This window comes from Cupressus sempervirens, chromosome 1 (genome assembly GCF_028749045.1).
Source record: "Cupressus sempervirens isolate cs-2001-9-10 chromosome 1, ASM2874904v1, whole genome shotgun sequence".
NCBI classification, from domain to species: domain Eukaryota; kingdom Viridiplantae; phylum Streptophyta; class Pinopsida; order Cupressales; family Cupressaceae; genus Cupressus; species Cupressus sempervirens.
In genome coordinates, this window is record NC_143118.1 from 69,209,805 (window position 1) to 69,225,971 (window position 16,167).

A 16,167-nucleotide genomic window follows, 5' to 3' on the forward strand; every position below is an offset into this window, starting at 1 on the left:
CTATCGAGCCTACAGTGTTCACCAAGCTTCACAGTGTCTACCGAGTCATCAGTTTGAGTGATGGAAGCTAGTGTTTACCGAGTGATGGAAGTGTAGTGTTTATTGAGTGGAAGCAAGGTAAATGAAGGATTTAGTTTTTACCAAGTGACACTATATCTATCGAGTCTCCAATGGTTACCGAGTTCCAAGCTACGTTATGTGATTAGTATGGATCGAGCTTCTACTTCTACCAAGTGCATGACGATGCCGAGTAATGTAGTGGATGCCGAGTATCAAAAGGTCACCAAGTCAGCTTGAAGAACCCGAGTTCTCTACTATTTGGCCGACTCAGTAATATTTTGTTTGCTTGTGTTTTGACTGATCTTGCAATTGTAATTATTGGAATGATGTATATATGTAGTGTATTATATAATTCACAATATGAGTGTATGTATGTATCAAGGAATGGGCATGTAATGCTTTGAGAAGAATAAATGTGAATCAACAGCAGAGCAAAGTATTCAACAAGGTCTACAAGGAGCAGTAAAGATTCATCAGTCACAAGAGGTGATCTGTACTTCAAGGATGTAATTAGTAATCAAGTTGTAATTAGATCCACTGTTTCATCCTAACAGGTGAATCAGTTTTGTAAATCCTTTAACAGGGTAGACTTAACAGTCTCTGTATAAATCTCCTAATAGAGTGCATACTTCATTGTATGTTTGAAAATCCTCTAACAAGGTGGATCTAGCAGTCCAAATTGCTCTTAACTGGGTAGATCATCATAAGTGATCAATGTAATCCATAATAGGCTAACTTCATACTGTAGTAGCGAAGTTTTGTGGGTATCATCCCCACCCCAATTTTACTTTCTATTTGGAAGGTTTCTGGGTCACCAAAATTTTGTGTTCATGTGTTATAAATGTTTATCTTTCTCATGCATATAGTAGATTAGATGAATGAATGATGAATGGATTAAGTACTGAATTGATTTAAAGTTTTTGAGGTTACTGATTCACCCCTCCCCTCTCAGTAACCTAGCTAGTCTTGATTATTTCCAACAACCTACTATCTCCTAAACAACAACTACCACTTAATATTGTCAAAGAACATTATACTAATTGCTCCTATGAGAAACCTTGCACACAATAATACAAGGAACATCAGGTACAAAAAATTGTTACCTAATACATTGCATCAAATACACATTTTATACTTTAGCATAAAAAAAGTCCACTAATTTATGTTGCTCCTACAAGAATTGTCATGTTAGACATACATGCTTTAACTATATGCATTGTCCTTAAGATTTTAATATGAGAAACACAACCACCAAAGGGACAATCACTATTATTTTTTCAAGAAGACATGAAACACATAAAATACCTCCTTGTTGATGAAATGAGATTCATATGATGAAAGTTGCTATTGAAAATAGATGCTAGATTGCATGAAATGACGTGGTACAACTACCACATGTTGTGGACAAACCAATATATGCGTCACAATCAAATGCCAAATTCCTATGGAAATAATTCAATACAATCATTGTATTAGAAACTATATTCCATCAGTAAGGTGACACTTAGGCACAATTTGACTTTCATCAAATATATAAAACATGCATAATGAAGAACCAACATAAGAATATTGGAAATTGCTAATGAACCACACAAACAAATCACTATGCGTTAAAGAACAAAATAAAACCAACTAATCAATGCACCTACACTCTAGAAATGATTTAGTGAAGATCCATAGCAAACAAATGTTGCAAGTACTAAATTTTTCTGTTGCTCTCTCTATTATAGTAAAAACATGCATAAAGCCAAACATTGATATTGATATTTACCAACAACTGCAAGAACCTCTATTATGAAAATAATAAAAAACAATGTTGACAACAAACCCATGGACTCAAACATGGCTAGTCAATGGATCTCTTGGTGAAGCACTACATATTGTGTACATAATTGACACTAGATCCCTAGATTTACCACTCTATGTGGTTGTTAGATTTAACAATTACAATGGCCCATCTCAGAACTAAGATGACCCCAACAATATACTTATTAAACCATATCCCTTGGGAATCATGGACAGATACCACTATCCATGGCATGGATGATCACTATACAAATCCTAGGGACCAAGGCTCCCTAGAGAAACAATTAATATAGATAAATATAAAGACATGGATTAACTTTTACAACCATATCAAGAGTTAAAATAATGAACGACCTTTGTATACAACCAATATTCTCCTTTTTGCAATATTCGAGAATAAAAAAATCCATAAACAATTATTAGGAAAAAGGGAGAGTCATGACCGCAACAACCCTCGATAGATTGAGAAAAGGTACACATTAACCCCTTTCCCTACACAATACATTTTTCTCTTTGCACATTGCATGTAGTGTTGATTGTAATTTGTATAATATTATGTCAACTGCTTACTAATTCCTTTCCTTGCATTGCAAAGTTTCATGCTTTCTACATTTATTTACCTCTTACATATGATAATTCATACACTTCTTATAAAATATCACTAATTTACTGTTTCAATTTGTAAGAATTGTTAGGATTAACGAGACTTAAATAACAATTATATGCAAATATGACCAATATCAAAAAATAATAAATCACAAAGAAGAGAATACAAAAACACAAAGATTTAACATGGTTCACCCAATTCTTGGGCCGCGTCCACCAACAACAAGTCCAATATTCTTATTATTTAGTGATTACAACTTGATTAAAATTTGCAATCCCTTACAACTTAATACCATCACAAGAAGCTACAATCTCATCATACATAACGAAATCCCTAACCCTAAGCCATTTTATACAAACTTTTGCAACTTACAAAAAATTAGGGTTAGAATAAGTCGACCAATAGAAAAATATAACTCTTGGCGCCATTTACAATAGTAAATACATTTTTGGCTTTAGGGGCGTGGACACTAGGACCCCGCAAAGGGCACTGCCCTAGGAACCTTAGAGCTTCAACCCGCCTAGTAAAATATGGGGGGGAAGTGCATCGAATGAAGTGGGGAAAAATTAACGTCTGAGTCTGATTAGGCTCCACATCACAACAAGAATCAAATCAAAGATTGAACAAAAAAAGTCCAACCTCATGCAATACAAACACGACAAATCAATGACTTCGAAATTTCTAAAGTTGAACTTTACAAACAAAAAGAACTATGTGATGTTTACTATCAAGAATCAAATATATAATTTTTGAATCAAACTCCAGTACTATTGAATATTTTATTTTATTATTTTATTATGTTTCAATAATATTATATATAATCATTCCAAATAACTCACTTAAAAAACATTTTATTATATAGACAAGCCTCTTTAGTTTCACAAATTTCACCACATCATACTTAAATATAATCCCATATGATAATATACATGCATAATGAGTTACATCCCACCTCCTTCAGCGACAAGCTAGCGTAAGTAGAATTCTAACACAATCGTTAGTCCTGCGTTCCCCGTTTGAACCGCGTGCAATTAGGTCAGACCACACATATTTTGACCACGTTTTTGTACTGAACTTGCTGCGAGGGGTTCTGTGGAGGTTTATGCCGCTTTCTACAAGTATTTGCGACACATTCACGCAACTTAATTTTTTCTTCTTCTCACACAAAATTCTTTGCGATTTTTTTCCCTCTTTCACTATCAGTAGATTAAGAGTGCTTTGAAGTTGTAGACCATGTTGGCTCAGAAGAAAAATCTCAAGAGAAAAAACGAAAACCTTAAGTCCCTACCATCAAAAGTTCCAATGCTGCCCGTGGCAGAGGAGGTGCCTGATTTCCCCAGAGGTGAAACAGTGGTTATTTTTGCAACATTTAAACGTATTTTCTTTATGGGGGGTTCGCTTAATGTTATGTTTTCATGTGGCGATTTCGCAGGGGGTGCAAGTGTGCTGAGCCGGTCAGAGGTAGCTAAAGCGAGAGCTGAGGTCGATGCCCAGTTTGATACGGAGGAGCAGAAGCAGCCACTTTCGAAGAAGCGGAAAAAATCATCAAAACCATCATTGAATGCATATGAACGCGCGCGCGAGCCCCTGTTTCAAATTGGGATTACTGGAAAATTACCAAAATTCGTTAATTCTCTCCGTTATAAGGTATTGAAATCTCACCCTTACCATGTATATGCAAAGTCTATACCTAGTGAGATAGCCCACCCCATCGAACTTGGATATTAGATAAAATAAAAATCCAATTATTGAAGGAATTAACCAGCAAAATTTCGATGCTCTCATTTCTGCATTCCTAGCGGGAGGAGGTACTGAGTGAGCTCCAAGGCACATCTTTTCAAAAGTAAATTAAACAGTGGACACATGCATGCAACCACTTAAAAGAAACTTAAGCTGCATTAAACAAATTGCTGAGGAGAGAGTTGCAGCAGAATAAAAATAAACACTTCATAGCATGAATATAGACAATGATTTCGGAACGAAACAAGTAACACTGCATGTAGAGTGGGCAATTGTATAGTTGGCTCTTCCTGCAGCTTTCTTATTTATTAACACCATTGCATAATTGCTTTTATGTTCCCAAATAAAAAAATCGTCAATATACTGCAATAGAGTATTTCAAATACTTGAGAGTCCTTTAATTGATATCTTAGTTTCAAAAACAGAAAACTTGAAGTTCTGGACAGAGGTATCTGAACTTAAAAGATGTCTGTTAAATTTCTGTAACAGAGAATGTTTCACAATCTAAAACTAATTTAATGTCTGAAATTTAGAAATCGTTTTACAGCTGAAAAAAATATTAGCACTGCTAGAGCTAAAACTCAATCACCTGAAGATCTAAAATCTGTAACTAGTGAAAAAATGAGATCCGTCTATCGTATTCATTAATTTTATTTTTAACTGGAGAAGATTGTAGAACTTGATACAAATGGAAAATATTTCAGACTTTCATTAAAAATATAACTTCCCAGAGAATTTATGGATGACAATTCACATATATCCAATGCAGTGTGGTTCCTGCTTTTGGGATTTGTGCACAACTGATGCAGCCAAGGATAGGGAGCTTAATTTTGGGCGACATTCTCCTTGTAGAAAACCCACACGACTCCACAAACTTATAACCCTACCGAAATTAGATTCAGCTCATGGGATAAGGCACTCATTCCAGTTAGATTTCAATACACAGTGACATAGCTTAAACAGATTCAATTCAAACAAACAATGACATTATTAAACCATTTTCAATACCCAATCCAGCAGCTCTAAACCAAATTTGGTTTTAACACAATCATATGATGATTTATAATCCACTCTTAAAATCTGTAATTTAACATCAAATTACTGATTCAAATCTGAAATAAAAATCAGAGCACGTGCACACACACACACACACACACACACACACACAAATACATTTGATGATATTTTAAGCGTGTTAAAAATATATATATATATTTTTTTGATAAGTGATATTTTATTTCTTCATAAAAGAGTTTTTACATATTCAATAGAGAAGGCCTTTAAGCCTTGATTTACCCTTTCCACCCATACATTACAGCATACAAAAACTGACAAACTTCCCTTCAACCATGGACACATACACTGAATCGAAGTACACATCAAAACAAATAAGCCCTACTAATGAAAATTGGGGTCCGACACGAGATCACATAGGGACTTACACATGGTGACCTTAACGGCTCAGCATTTTCTATTTGGTTTCATTGACCATCACACCACCCACTGTGTCAACCTTGCTCTCCTTTCTGCCTAAAATTGGCGGTGGCACTGCTTTTGGGATCTCCCCTTCATCTCTTTCCTTGACTTTGCTTGGTGTCGCTTTCCGCTTCCTTCCTCGCTCTTCCGCCATCCTCCATTGGTCTTCCTACCACTGGGCCATGAAATGCAGCAGCTCCATCCACGTAATCTTTGTCTTGCCAACTCTCTTCCAGACCAGTGTCGCAAAGCTGAAGATAATGAACGGTTGCACCCCATCTGTCGACCCTTCAAGGCGCTTCCAAAGGCCCTCCGTTGTGCGAAAGCCAACCCCAACATCCGCCAAGTCCAACCACCATTGGTACCCCAAATGCCAGTTAGGGTCTACACATAATTCAATCATCCTTGCTGCCTCTTCTTTGTCTTGTGCTAAAAGAAAAACCCAAGCATAGTGCAGGGACGAAATGTCAACATTCATCCTTGGATGAAAGTCCTCTCCAATGAACTCATTCCCAAATAGTTGGCAAAGAATTTTGAGAAAGTACCCATCGACACGAAACACTTGAGCCAACCGCCTATTATGATAATAAATAAGCTTCTACTATTAGTTAATTGTTATCTATTTGTAATCTATTGTAAATATTAAAATGTTTCTAATATTAGTTAGTTTGTAGTTATCTGTTAGCTTTCTTTAGCTTTCTTTTAGCTAGAATAGAATGTTTCTATTCTTTATGATTGTTTCCTAAGGAAATATCATTTTATTCTGTTGTATATATAGACCTGTCGGTCTCTGTTAATAACAAACAAGTATTTCACCAATTACTTCGTAATATGCATATATACACTAACCTGGGGGACAGGGGGACTGGGGAACAAAGGGGGACAAGTTTCCGGAACGAGGGGACAAAGGGGCCTTAATTTGGGGATGGTAGGGGGATGGCGACAAGGGACCAAAGGGGGTTGTATATACTATACATTTGGTACTTAAAATGCTAGTTATGAAAATATGTATTGCAATATAAGATATAAAGATGTAAAACAACAAATACTTGAACATTGCATTGAATTGGAACATCGAACATTGAATCTGGGATGTCCCCCATCCTCAACGGAGGTGGTGGAATCTGGTGGTGCCACCAGGGACGGGGAACGAAGTCCCCAAGTTCCCATCCTCGATGCATGGGGCACAAAGGGTGGAGACGTGTCCCCATGTTACTATGGTAATATGGTATCAGAGCCACTTCTTTAAATTTTCTCGAAAATCATAATTTGTTTTTTGAAATTATCAGACCCTATTTTCAAAATAATTTTTTTGAAATATTTGCTTTGAACTAGGGTTTGCCTGAGAATATTGACCATCAACATTCACATTTTTTTTTGGACGTTTTTGAAAAAAACGTAATTGTTTTTTGGGCATTTTGGTCCATTTTATTTGTACATCTAGGGTTGGGAGTGATGCCAAGGATTTCTTAAAACCCTTTGTAACAGATTCGCGCCTAGAAACTGTGTTTTTTGCTGCAGATTCACCATTGATTTCAAGCTTATTTCAGCCTAGGACATTTTTGTTCAAAACCTTGATTTTTGGGCTCGAATTTTTTCCTGATCATAGATTCTTTGTGGGTTTTTCGAGAGCTCAGTTGGGTTGTTGTCAGATTTTTTTGGGTGCCTCAATTTTTGAGCTAGCGGATTCAGAAATTGACAACATATTCTTTTTGATTTTTTCGAGCTCTCTTCTGAGTACCCCTTCAATTTTTTTGTGTCTTCCATTTTTTCCTCAAAGTACGTGCCTTCAACAAATTTTCATTGAAAAATGTGCTATGGTATCTCTGACTAATAATTTGCTTGAGAGTAATTCAAAATTCAATGGTCGGAATTACGACACTTGGAAGCAACAGATAATAACAATTTTTGAATATCGGAATACTGATCAGATTGCACTGGGTGTTACACAACGTTCGACACTCATTAGGATACATGGGATCTGAATAATCGAGAGGCGGTGATGCTTCTCAAATTATCTATAGCTAAGGATCAACTCTCTCAGATTCCATTTGGCAAGACAGCTGCCGAGATATGGGCACATCTCAAGAATCTTCATGGGACTTTTGACAAAAGCAGAGCTTTCTTTATGATGAACACTCTGTTTTTCTATTATCATGGATAAGCGAGCATCGCTCCAGGCTCACCTGAATAGGATTCAGGAAATCTGTGATCAGTTGCCTGCCATTGGTTGCAAGATGGTGGAAGAGGACAATGTGGTTATCACTCTCTAGAGTTTACCCAAGTTCTACAAGCATTTTATCGAGACTCAATTACGTCTTCTGCTGTTGATCTCAAGTTCACAGATCTTTGTACACTTCTGCTTCAGTAAGATCTGTGGAAACAACAATTTGGTAGCAGTTCCAACTCCACCTCCACAGAGCAAACCTTTGCTGCTAAATCCTTTCAGTAGGATAAAGGCAAGTTTCAACAGTCTTCTTAATAGAAGTCCTCTGTTCCAGCTTCGGAAGGCTCCCGAAAGAAGAACATTTAATGCAACTATTGCCGCAAGTTTGGTCACATGAAGGTTGAATGTCGAAAACGTTTAGCTCCCCAATCTAAGCAATCATGTTTGCAGCCCAAAGCGGATAGTGCAGAGTACACTGAACGGACAAAATTTGCATTTTATGCCTTCATGGCTAAAAGACCTGCAGATCATGTGAAGTTGTCTTCTTGGTACATTGATTAAGGTGCCTCTTGTCATTTCTCTCACTGCAGAGATTGGTTCACTGACTACCAACTTTATTCAGATTCTGTTATTTTTGGTGGCGGAGAAGAGTATACCGTTTTTGGCAAAGGCAACATTTAGATTCAATCTGCTGGGAGGAATATCATTTTCCTTGATGTGTAACTACGTTCTTGGGATGGAACTAAATCTATTCTCAATCAATCAATTGGTGCAACATTATCCACAGTTGAATGTCACCTTTAGTTCATATCAGTGTACCATCATTGATAGGGTGACTCAGTCTATTGTTGCAGTGGGTCTTGAGGATCATGGTCTTTTCGGACTTACTGATTTTGACGATTCTTGGTACTTAGCAATGGCTATTCGGTGGTCTTCTGTTAGCACACTTTGGCATCATCGGTATGGGCACTTAAATGTGTATTATCTCTCTCAGCTTGCTTGGGAAGAGCTTGTCCTCAGTTTGCTAGAGATTTAGACTCAACAACTTGGAGTTTGTGATGCATGCCATGCTGGGAAGCAACATTGCACACCTTTCACCAGTGGTGATTCATGGCGAGCTTCTTAGGTACTTCAGCTTGGTCATGCCGGTATTTGTGGCTCTATGGCCACTCCTTTTGTTCTTGGGTCCAGGTATTTTCTGTTTTTTGTTGATGATTTCAGTAGAAAAATTTGAGTATATTTTCTTAAAAAGAAATTAGATGCATTTCTTGTATTTTAGAAGTTCAAACCTTTAGTTGAAAAAGAGTTTGGGAAATCTATTATTATTCTTAGATTAGACAATGGGGGGGGATTTTGTTCTAATGAATTCTCTAGCTTCTTGGATACTCATGGCATCAATTGCCAGTTAACTAATCCCCACACACAACAACATAACAGTGTAGTTGAACATTGGAACGGAACAATCACTGACATGGCTCGGTCCATGCTCGAACACAAACATGTTCCGAAGAAGTTTTGGGCAGTAGCAATTAACACTGTAGTTTATCTTTTGAACCGGTCACCCACAGTAGCGGTCACAGGTAAGACTTCGAAAGAGGCCTAGTCAGGTTACAAGCCCATAATTGGTCCATTGAGAGTTTTTGGCTCCCTTGCTTTCGTTTGGATCCCTGATGTGTCACGCACCAAGTTGGATGCCAAGAGTTAGAAACTCATGCTTGTTAGACATAGTAGTCTTCACAAAGCCTGTTGCTTGATTGACAATGAGACATCTCGTCTCCTGTACAGTTGTGATGTAGTCTTTGATGAGCAGCGAGGACCATTCATGCTTGTTTCTTCCGTTCCTGATCCAGTAGACCAGCCTATGAAGGCTCATGATTTGGGTGTTAGACTTCTATTAGGTCCACTTGATGGGAGGGCTCTAGTAGCTCCTGTAACTCCAGTTATACTAGTGATCCGTGTACAAACACCTATAGCTTCTCCTGCAAAATCACCTAGATTTGTAGATGCTTCACTTGAGTTAGATCCAGATTATAGATGAGGAACCTGATCATAGAACATCTCCTGATACTGATGTTGGTCATTCTCCTCTTAGGCCTAAGTGGTGGACTAAGACACTTGCCGATCTTCGTGATGATGAGCTCATTGATGGGAGAACTGCTTGGAAAAAGAGCAAACATATAGAGTTTGATAAGTATGCTCTCATGGCCAACATTCACAGTGTGTTTGAACCTCAAACATTTTTTGAGGCTAAAGGAATTCCAGAGTGGGAATAGGCCATGACATCTGAACACCAGAGCCCGCTGAAGAATAACACTAGGGTCTTTTCTAATCTTTCACTAGGAAAGAAACCCATTGGTTGCAAATGGGTTTACAAGTTCAAATACAAATCTGATGGTACTTTGGATAAGTAGAAAGCGCGTTTAGTTGCAAAGGGCTTTTCTCAGTGTTAGGGTATTTATTATGAGGAGACTTTTGCCCCTACTGCAAAGATGAGCACAATTAGATTAGTCCTAGCCATGGCAACACAGTTTGGCTGGAAGGTCCATTAGATGGATGTTAAGAGTGCTTTTCTGAATGGAGATCTCCAGGAAGAGGTGTACATGATGCAGCCTTCTGGTTTCAAGATTGCCGGTAAAAGAACATCAGGTTCTTAGATTATTGAAAGCTCTCTATGGCTTAAACCAGGCTCCTCGAGTATGGTACATGAAAATTGATAAGTACCTCAGTGATCAAGGCTTCCAGAGGAGTTCTTCGAACTTAAATTTGTACATCAAGAGTACTGATAGTGACATCATTTTTCTAGTAATTCATTTGGATTATTTGATCAACATTGGAAGTTCGACATCATTGATCTAGGGAATCAAACAGAGTCTTTTGATATGACTAATCTTGGGCTTTGCACTATTGCCTAGGTGTTGAGGTTTGGCAACAATCTTTTGCTATATTCATCTCTCAGTCCAAATATGCTAGGGCTTTATTAGACAAATTTTGTATGCAGGATTGCAAGCCTGCATCTACACCCATGGAGAAAGATCTCAAGTTATTAGCCAAGTCTGATTCTCCTCTTGTTGATGATACTATGCAACTAGTAAGCAGCCTCATCTACCTCTTTGCTACTAGGCTTGATATCAGATTTGTAGTCAGCTACATATCATGTTTTATGAGAGCTCCTAAGGCTAATCATTGGACGGCAACAAAGTGTGTGCTTCGTTATGTAAAGGGCACTATAGATTTTGGACTTATTTACTCTCGAAGCACTAATCCTAGACATAGTGGGTTTACAGATTTAGATTGGGCAGGCTCTATTGACGATAAAAAGTCAACTTCTGGATATGTGTGTTCAGTTTGGGATTTGGTGCCGTCACATGGACTAGTAAGAAGCAACAGTTAGTTTCTCTCTCCTCTACAAAGGCCGAATACAAAGGGACAATCAAGGCAGGTTGTGAAGTTGTTTGGCTTTCGTCAGATGCTTGGGGATATGCAAATGTCACCAACAAGACATACCACTTTGTTTGTTGATAAGGAAGGCGTTATCAAATTAGCACGAAATCCAGTCTTCCATGAACTAACATACGACAACTGGTTGAAAACGGGACAATAGACTTGCAGTATGTTCCTACTATGGATTGGACTGCAAACATTCTCACAAAGCCTCTTGGTCCTGATAAGTTAAATTTAGAGGACAACATGGTGTTGTGGATAGATTAACTATTAAGGGAGGGTATTACAATAATAGATAAGCTTCTATTATTAGTAATTGGTTATCTGTTTGTAATCTATTGTAAATATTTTTCATATTAGTTAGTCTGTAGTTATTTGTTAGCTTTCTTTAGCTTTCTTTTAGCTAGAATAGAATGTTTCTATGCTTTACGATCATTTCCTAAGGAAATATCATTTTATTCTTTTGTATATATAGGCCTCTCGGTCTCTGTTAATAACAAGCAAATATTTTACCAATTACTTCGTAATACCGCCTTGGTGTAATTTCGTTGTGGAATCTTGGGCTTTGCTTTTTCTTTGACATCAATAGAAAAAAGTTAGCTTCCATTTTACCCTTTTCTTCTTCACCACTGTATGTCTTTTGACAATGACCAGAGCTCAGTGGGCCTGCCAAATATTCTGCCAAATCTACAAAGTTCTATCATTTTCCTTGCGTCACAAGGAATGAGACTATTTCATTATTGTAATCGCAGCTCACAATCCAAAATTTCCAGCATGTGCCCACATACACCTTCACCTGCATCTACAATGCTAATCTCTCCGCTTTACAATTGGAATGTCACTTCTGAGGAAGAGCTTGAGAATCATTAAAAAGACTATACTTTAAAGGGATGAAAGATTAATAAATCTGAAGTCTTCCACCATCTATGTGTGCTCTAACAAATCAACTCCAACGTTAGCCATCTTGTCCACTAAAGCATTCCCTTCCTGCCTAGTGTGGCTAACTTGATAATCCTCAAATCCCTCTAAAAGCCTTCAAATCCTTCTTACATATTTGTCCATGAACCAGGTCTCCATGTTACCCTTTATGATTCCACTAATCACAATCTGAGAATGTGTCAAAATATTTAAATTACTGAATTTTCAGCATCTTAAATTTCAAACTATTTCATCATTTTTTTCACTTGAAACCGAAGTTGCATAGACATGGAGTATAGATACAAATAGGATACGGTATCAGATATGGATACAGCCATTTTTTATGACTCCCAATGTGGATATGGTTGGATATGAAACTGATAAAAAACATGCACACATTTAACACACTTTTCTATTCTAAATAAACAAAGGATATTTTTACTCTTGCAAAAGCTATATAAACATATAAATTATAATTGCTACACACATTATTTGATTTGAAAATTTAAAATATGTAAAAATGACAGAGTTGCTTTAGAAGGTAACCTAAAAAGATGGCTCACTGAAATAAAACATTCTATTTGGTGCAGGTTTTGTTTATACACAAAAAATTGTATGATTGAAGTATTTTTAAATAAGTGTAAGAATATTTTCATCCAAGTTTTTAAAAATCAATTACACAGTTAGAAAATCAAGGATTTTTTGTCATGCTCGGTGTGTTCTTCTTTACTAACAAGTCACTGGGAACTCAAGTGACAAAATTAAGGATTAACCTGAAAAGAGGAAATTAAAGACCTAGCATTGATGTTTCTTTTGCAGGGATTGTTGCTGCATGTTGAAGCTTGAGTGTTGTTATGTTTTTGCAGTTTAAAAGCGAATTTTGTTAGGAGGATCCCTCTCAAAATTCCCCCAAGGTTGTTGCATGTAATGTTGTGGGAATGTGTTTGTGATTAAGTTTTATTTTATAGGAGTGGCAGATCAGCCAATGTGGTGTTGAAGGGCTGCATATAAGGTTGAGAGATTCAGAGTGTTGATTGGATGTGTTTAAAGTAGAGTAGTTAGATTCTCCTTTGCCTCTCCCCAGGTGTGCATATCACCGTATCGGTATTGGATATGGATACAATACAACATGGACATACATTGAAGATTGAATGTCATTATAGTTTTTGCAGTTCAAAAGGGAATTTTGTACGTAGCATCTCTCTCAAAATTTCCCAAGAATGTGTAGAATTGTTGTGAGAGAGATCAGCCAATATCGTTTTGAAAGGTTGCATATAAGGTTGAGAGATTTAGGGTGTTGATTAGATGTGTTCAAAGTAGAGTAGCCAGATACTCCTCTACAATATTTGATGTGTATCCATCATGCCTGCCTCTTTACAATGGTCTCAACAATTCATATTTACCACCCTTTCAAAGAGTCATAATCCCTCAACATTTATACTATTCAAAGAGTCACAACTCTTCACAATTGTCCATCTTTGAAAGAGTCACAACCCTTCAAAATTACAACCTTTTTTGAATGGCATAACCAATCATAGTCACAACTATATTGAAAAGTCACAACCCTTTATAAGTTTATAGTTACAACTTTTGAAGAGTCACAATGCTTTACCATTGCTGCGCTTTGAAAGAATCACTAATTTTTTTCACTTTCCATTCTGCTTCCCATCAATTCTCTTCCATCCTTCCTCCATATCTTTCAAAAGAATTCTCCCCCCTTTAATATCTTATGTTGAGGGAGTCATAAGTGTTCTAGGAGTCGCTGAGACTCGCCAAGACTTGCCAATTCCTGAGTAGTGTGACCCTTGGTGAGTTTGAGGTGTGTGGACTCAGACTTAACCGAGTCTTAGGTGAGACTCACGAAACTCGCTGAGTCTAAGGGAGTTTGGATGCTCAAACTTGGTGAAATTTGATATAATTTTCTTTTGTTTATGTCTCAAAATTTTAATGTATTTTGGGTTTACGATTCCAGATAACATGAAATGCAACATTGTTATAATTTATTTATATATTGTCAGGATGTTTGAGAGTGGTTTCAAATCTCTAGGGAGTTACAATGCAAATTCTAGGTTGTAGAAGTCATATAACTTTTCAGACTTAACCAAATTTCAATAATCACTAGGCTGACATCATATAACTCGATTTATCTCTCTCCCTATCATTCTTCCTTGATCACCTCTATCGACCTCTCCTTATCTCTATCTCTCCTCTTTCCTCCAAGATCTAGAACTCTCTCTCTTTGTTTCTCTCTCACCCTCAAACCCCCAGCAGGGGTGCCACCCCAACCTTGTTTTGGTGTTCCCCCAAACCCCCATCAAACTATAAGTCTAAGCAAGTAAAAGGTCGGTGATACATCACAATCATAAAATTCTACATAACACATATCCCTTGCTGCAAATCTTTGCATATTCGTAGGAAAAATTTATTATGGTTGCATCTAGAACCTACGTCATGCCTTTGTGTAGGAAATATTCTTGGTCCTGTCAGTAGTTGAGCCATAGACTTATAGTTTTTGTTTTGATATTTATTTGGGATATTTCCATGAGTTTTCTATTAGAATATTATAATGTTTCTTAAATGATCATCTTAGTTAGTCTTTAGTTAATTGAGTAGTTTCTATTTTTCGTCTTTAGTTCACGATTATTAATTTTAGAAACGTGTTCTTTTTAAATCTATATAAGGAGCTTCCATCTCCTTTGTTTAATACAACAACAGTGATTTACCATAACATGGTATTAGAGCAAGTCGATGAGATTTCATAAAATTTGGCAATTATTTGAGAAAAATTCAAGCCTCTTTTGATCTAGATTTTTTTTTTGATTTTTTAAAATAAAAATCATTAGAGATATTTTATAAAATTTGTGGTTTGTGTTCAAAGATTTTTGCTAAATCGCAAGCTTGTTTGAGGGTTTTGATTGTGCGATTTCTTGGTTTGGGCAAAAGTCACCAATATTTGAAAGTTGCATGTATTAGCATGTGCATTTTGTTATTTGCACTTGCATGCATTTGCATGTGCTGTTTTACCATGCGAAGTCTTATGTTTTACTGCATGATATTTTTTATGGATTTTCATAATTTTTTTCCTCAATTTTTTGTGGATTCTTTAATTTGCAAAGTTGTGTGGGATTCCTTTATGTGTTTATAATTGTTCCTTTAAAATTTATTTGTGGGTTTATAATTTTTTCTTATAAGCTAGGTTTTACCATTTTCCTCAAAAACAAAGCTTTGTGTTCTTTGTTTCGTATCTCAATTTATTTTTTGTTTTTTAATCGATTTTTCACCCAATTTTTTTTCTTGTTCTTCCAATTTTCTTCTAGAAAATCGTGGCTTTTTGCAATCTATTTTGGGCATCATGCTCCATTACAAAGTTTGGAGGGTTTGCTAATTTTTTCTCAAAATTGTGCGAGCTGTTCTTAGTGTTTGTTTTTGTCTTTAGGGAAGAGCAACTCCATTATCAAACATTAGGTTGGATCTTTTTGTGATAATTTTTGGTCAGATGTTTTGCTAAATCTGGGAGGGTTAGTGGCAGACTCATCTTAGTGGCAAAGTTAGTAACAGGCTCTTGTTTCTTTTTGCAAAGCTAAGACGAGGGCACCCTGCTTTGTTCTTTTTTGGATGGATTTTGGGTTCTTGGTCATTAACATTTTGCACATCCAAGGAGGGTCTTAACGGCAGAATGTTTTGAAGAATTTGTGAGCTGAAGACATCAATTAGATGATGAACATTAAGAGAGGGCATTAGAATATTATAATGCTTCTTTAATGGTTATCTTAGCTAGTCTTTAATTTATTGAGTATTTTCTATTTTCGTCCTTAGTTCACAATTGGTTCTCTTAGAAACATTGTCTCAATAAATCTATATGAGGAGCTTTAATCTCCTTTGTTTAATACAACTACGACAACATTTATTTACCATAACATTTTATATATATTTGAGAATATTTATATATCAA

General features: G+C 36.5%; 1 protein-coding gene across 2 annotated transcripts in view; it reads left to right on the top strand.

Annotated features, from left to right (window-relative positions):
• Positions 1-3,436: 3,436 nt before the first annotated feature.
• Positions 3,437-16,167, top strand: part of LOC149576190 (RIBOSOMAL RNA PROCESSING 5) — a 181,269-nt gene continuing 168,538 nt past the window's right edge. For both annotated transcript variants that reach the window (XM_089816614.1, XM_089816615.1), the window contains exons 1-2: positions 3,437-3,815; positions 3,906-4,120. In XM_089816614.1, coding sequence (XP_089672740.1) covers positions 3,707-3,815; positions 3,906-4,120 — 324 coding nt within the window. In that variant the 5' untranslated portion in view covers positions 3,437-3,706. The remainder of the gene's footprint in view (positions 3,816-3,905; positions 4,121-16,167) is intronic.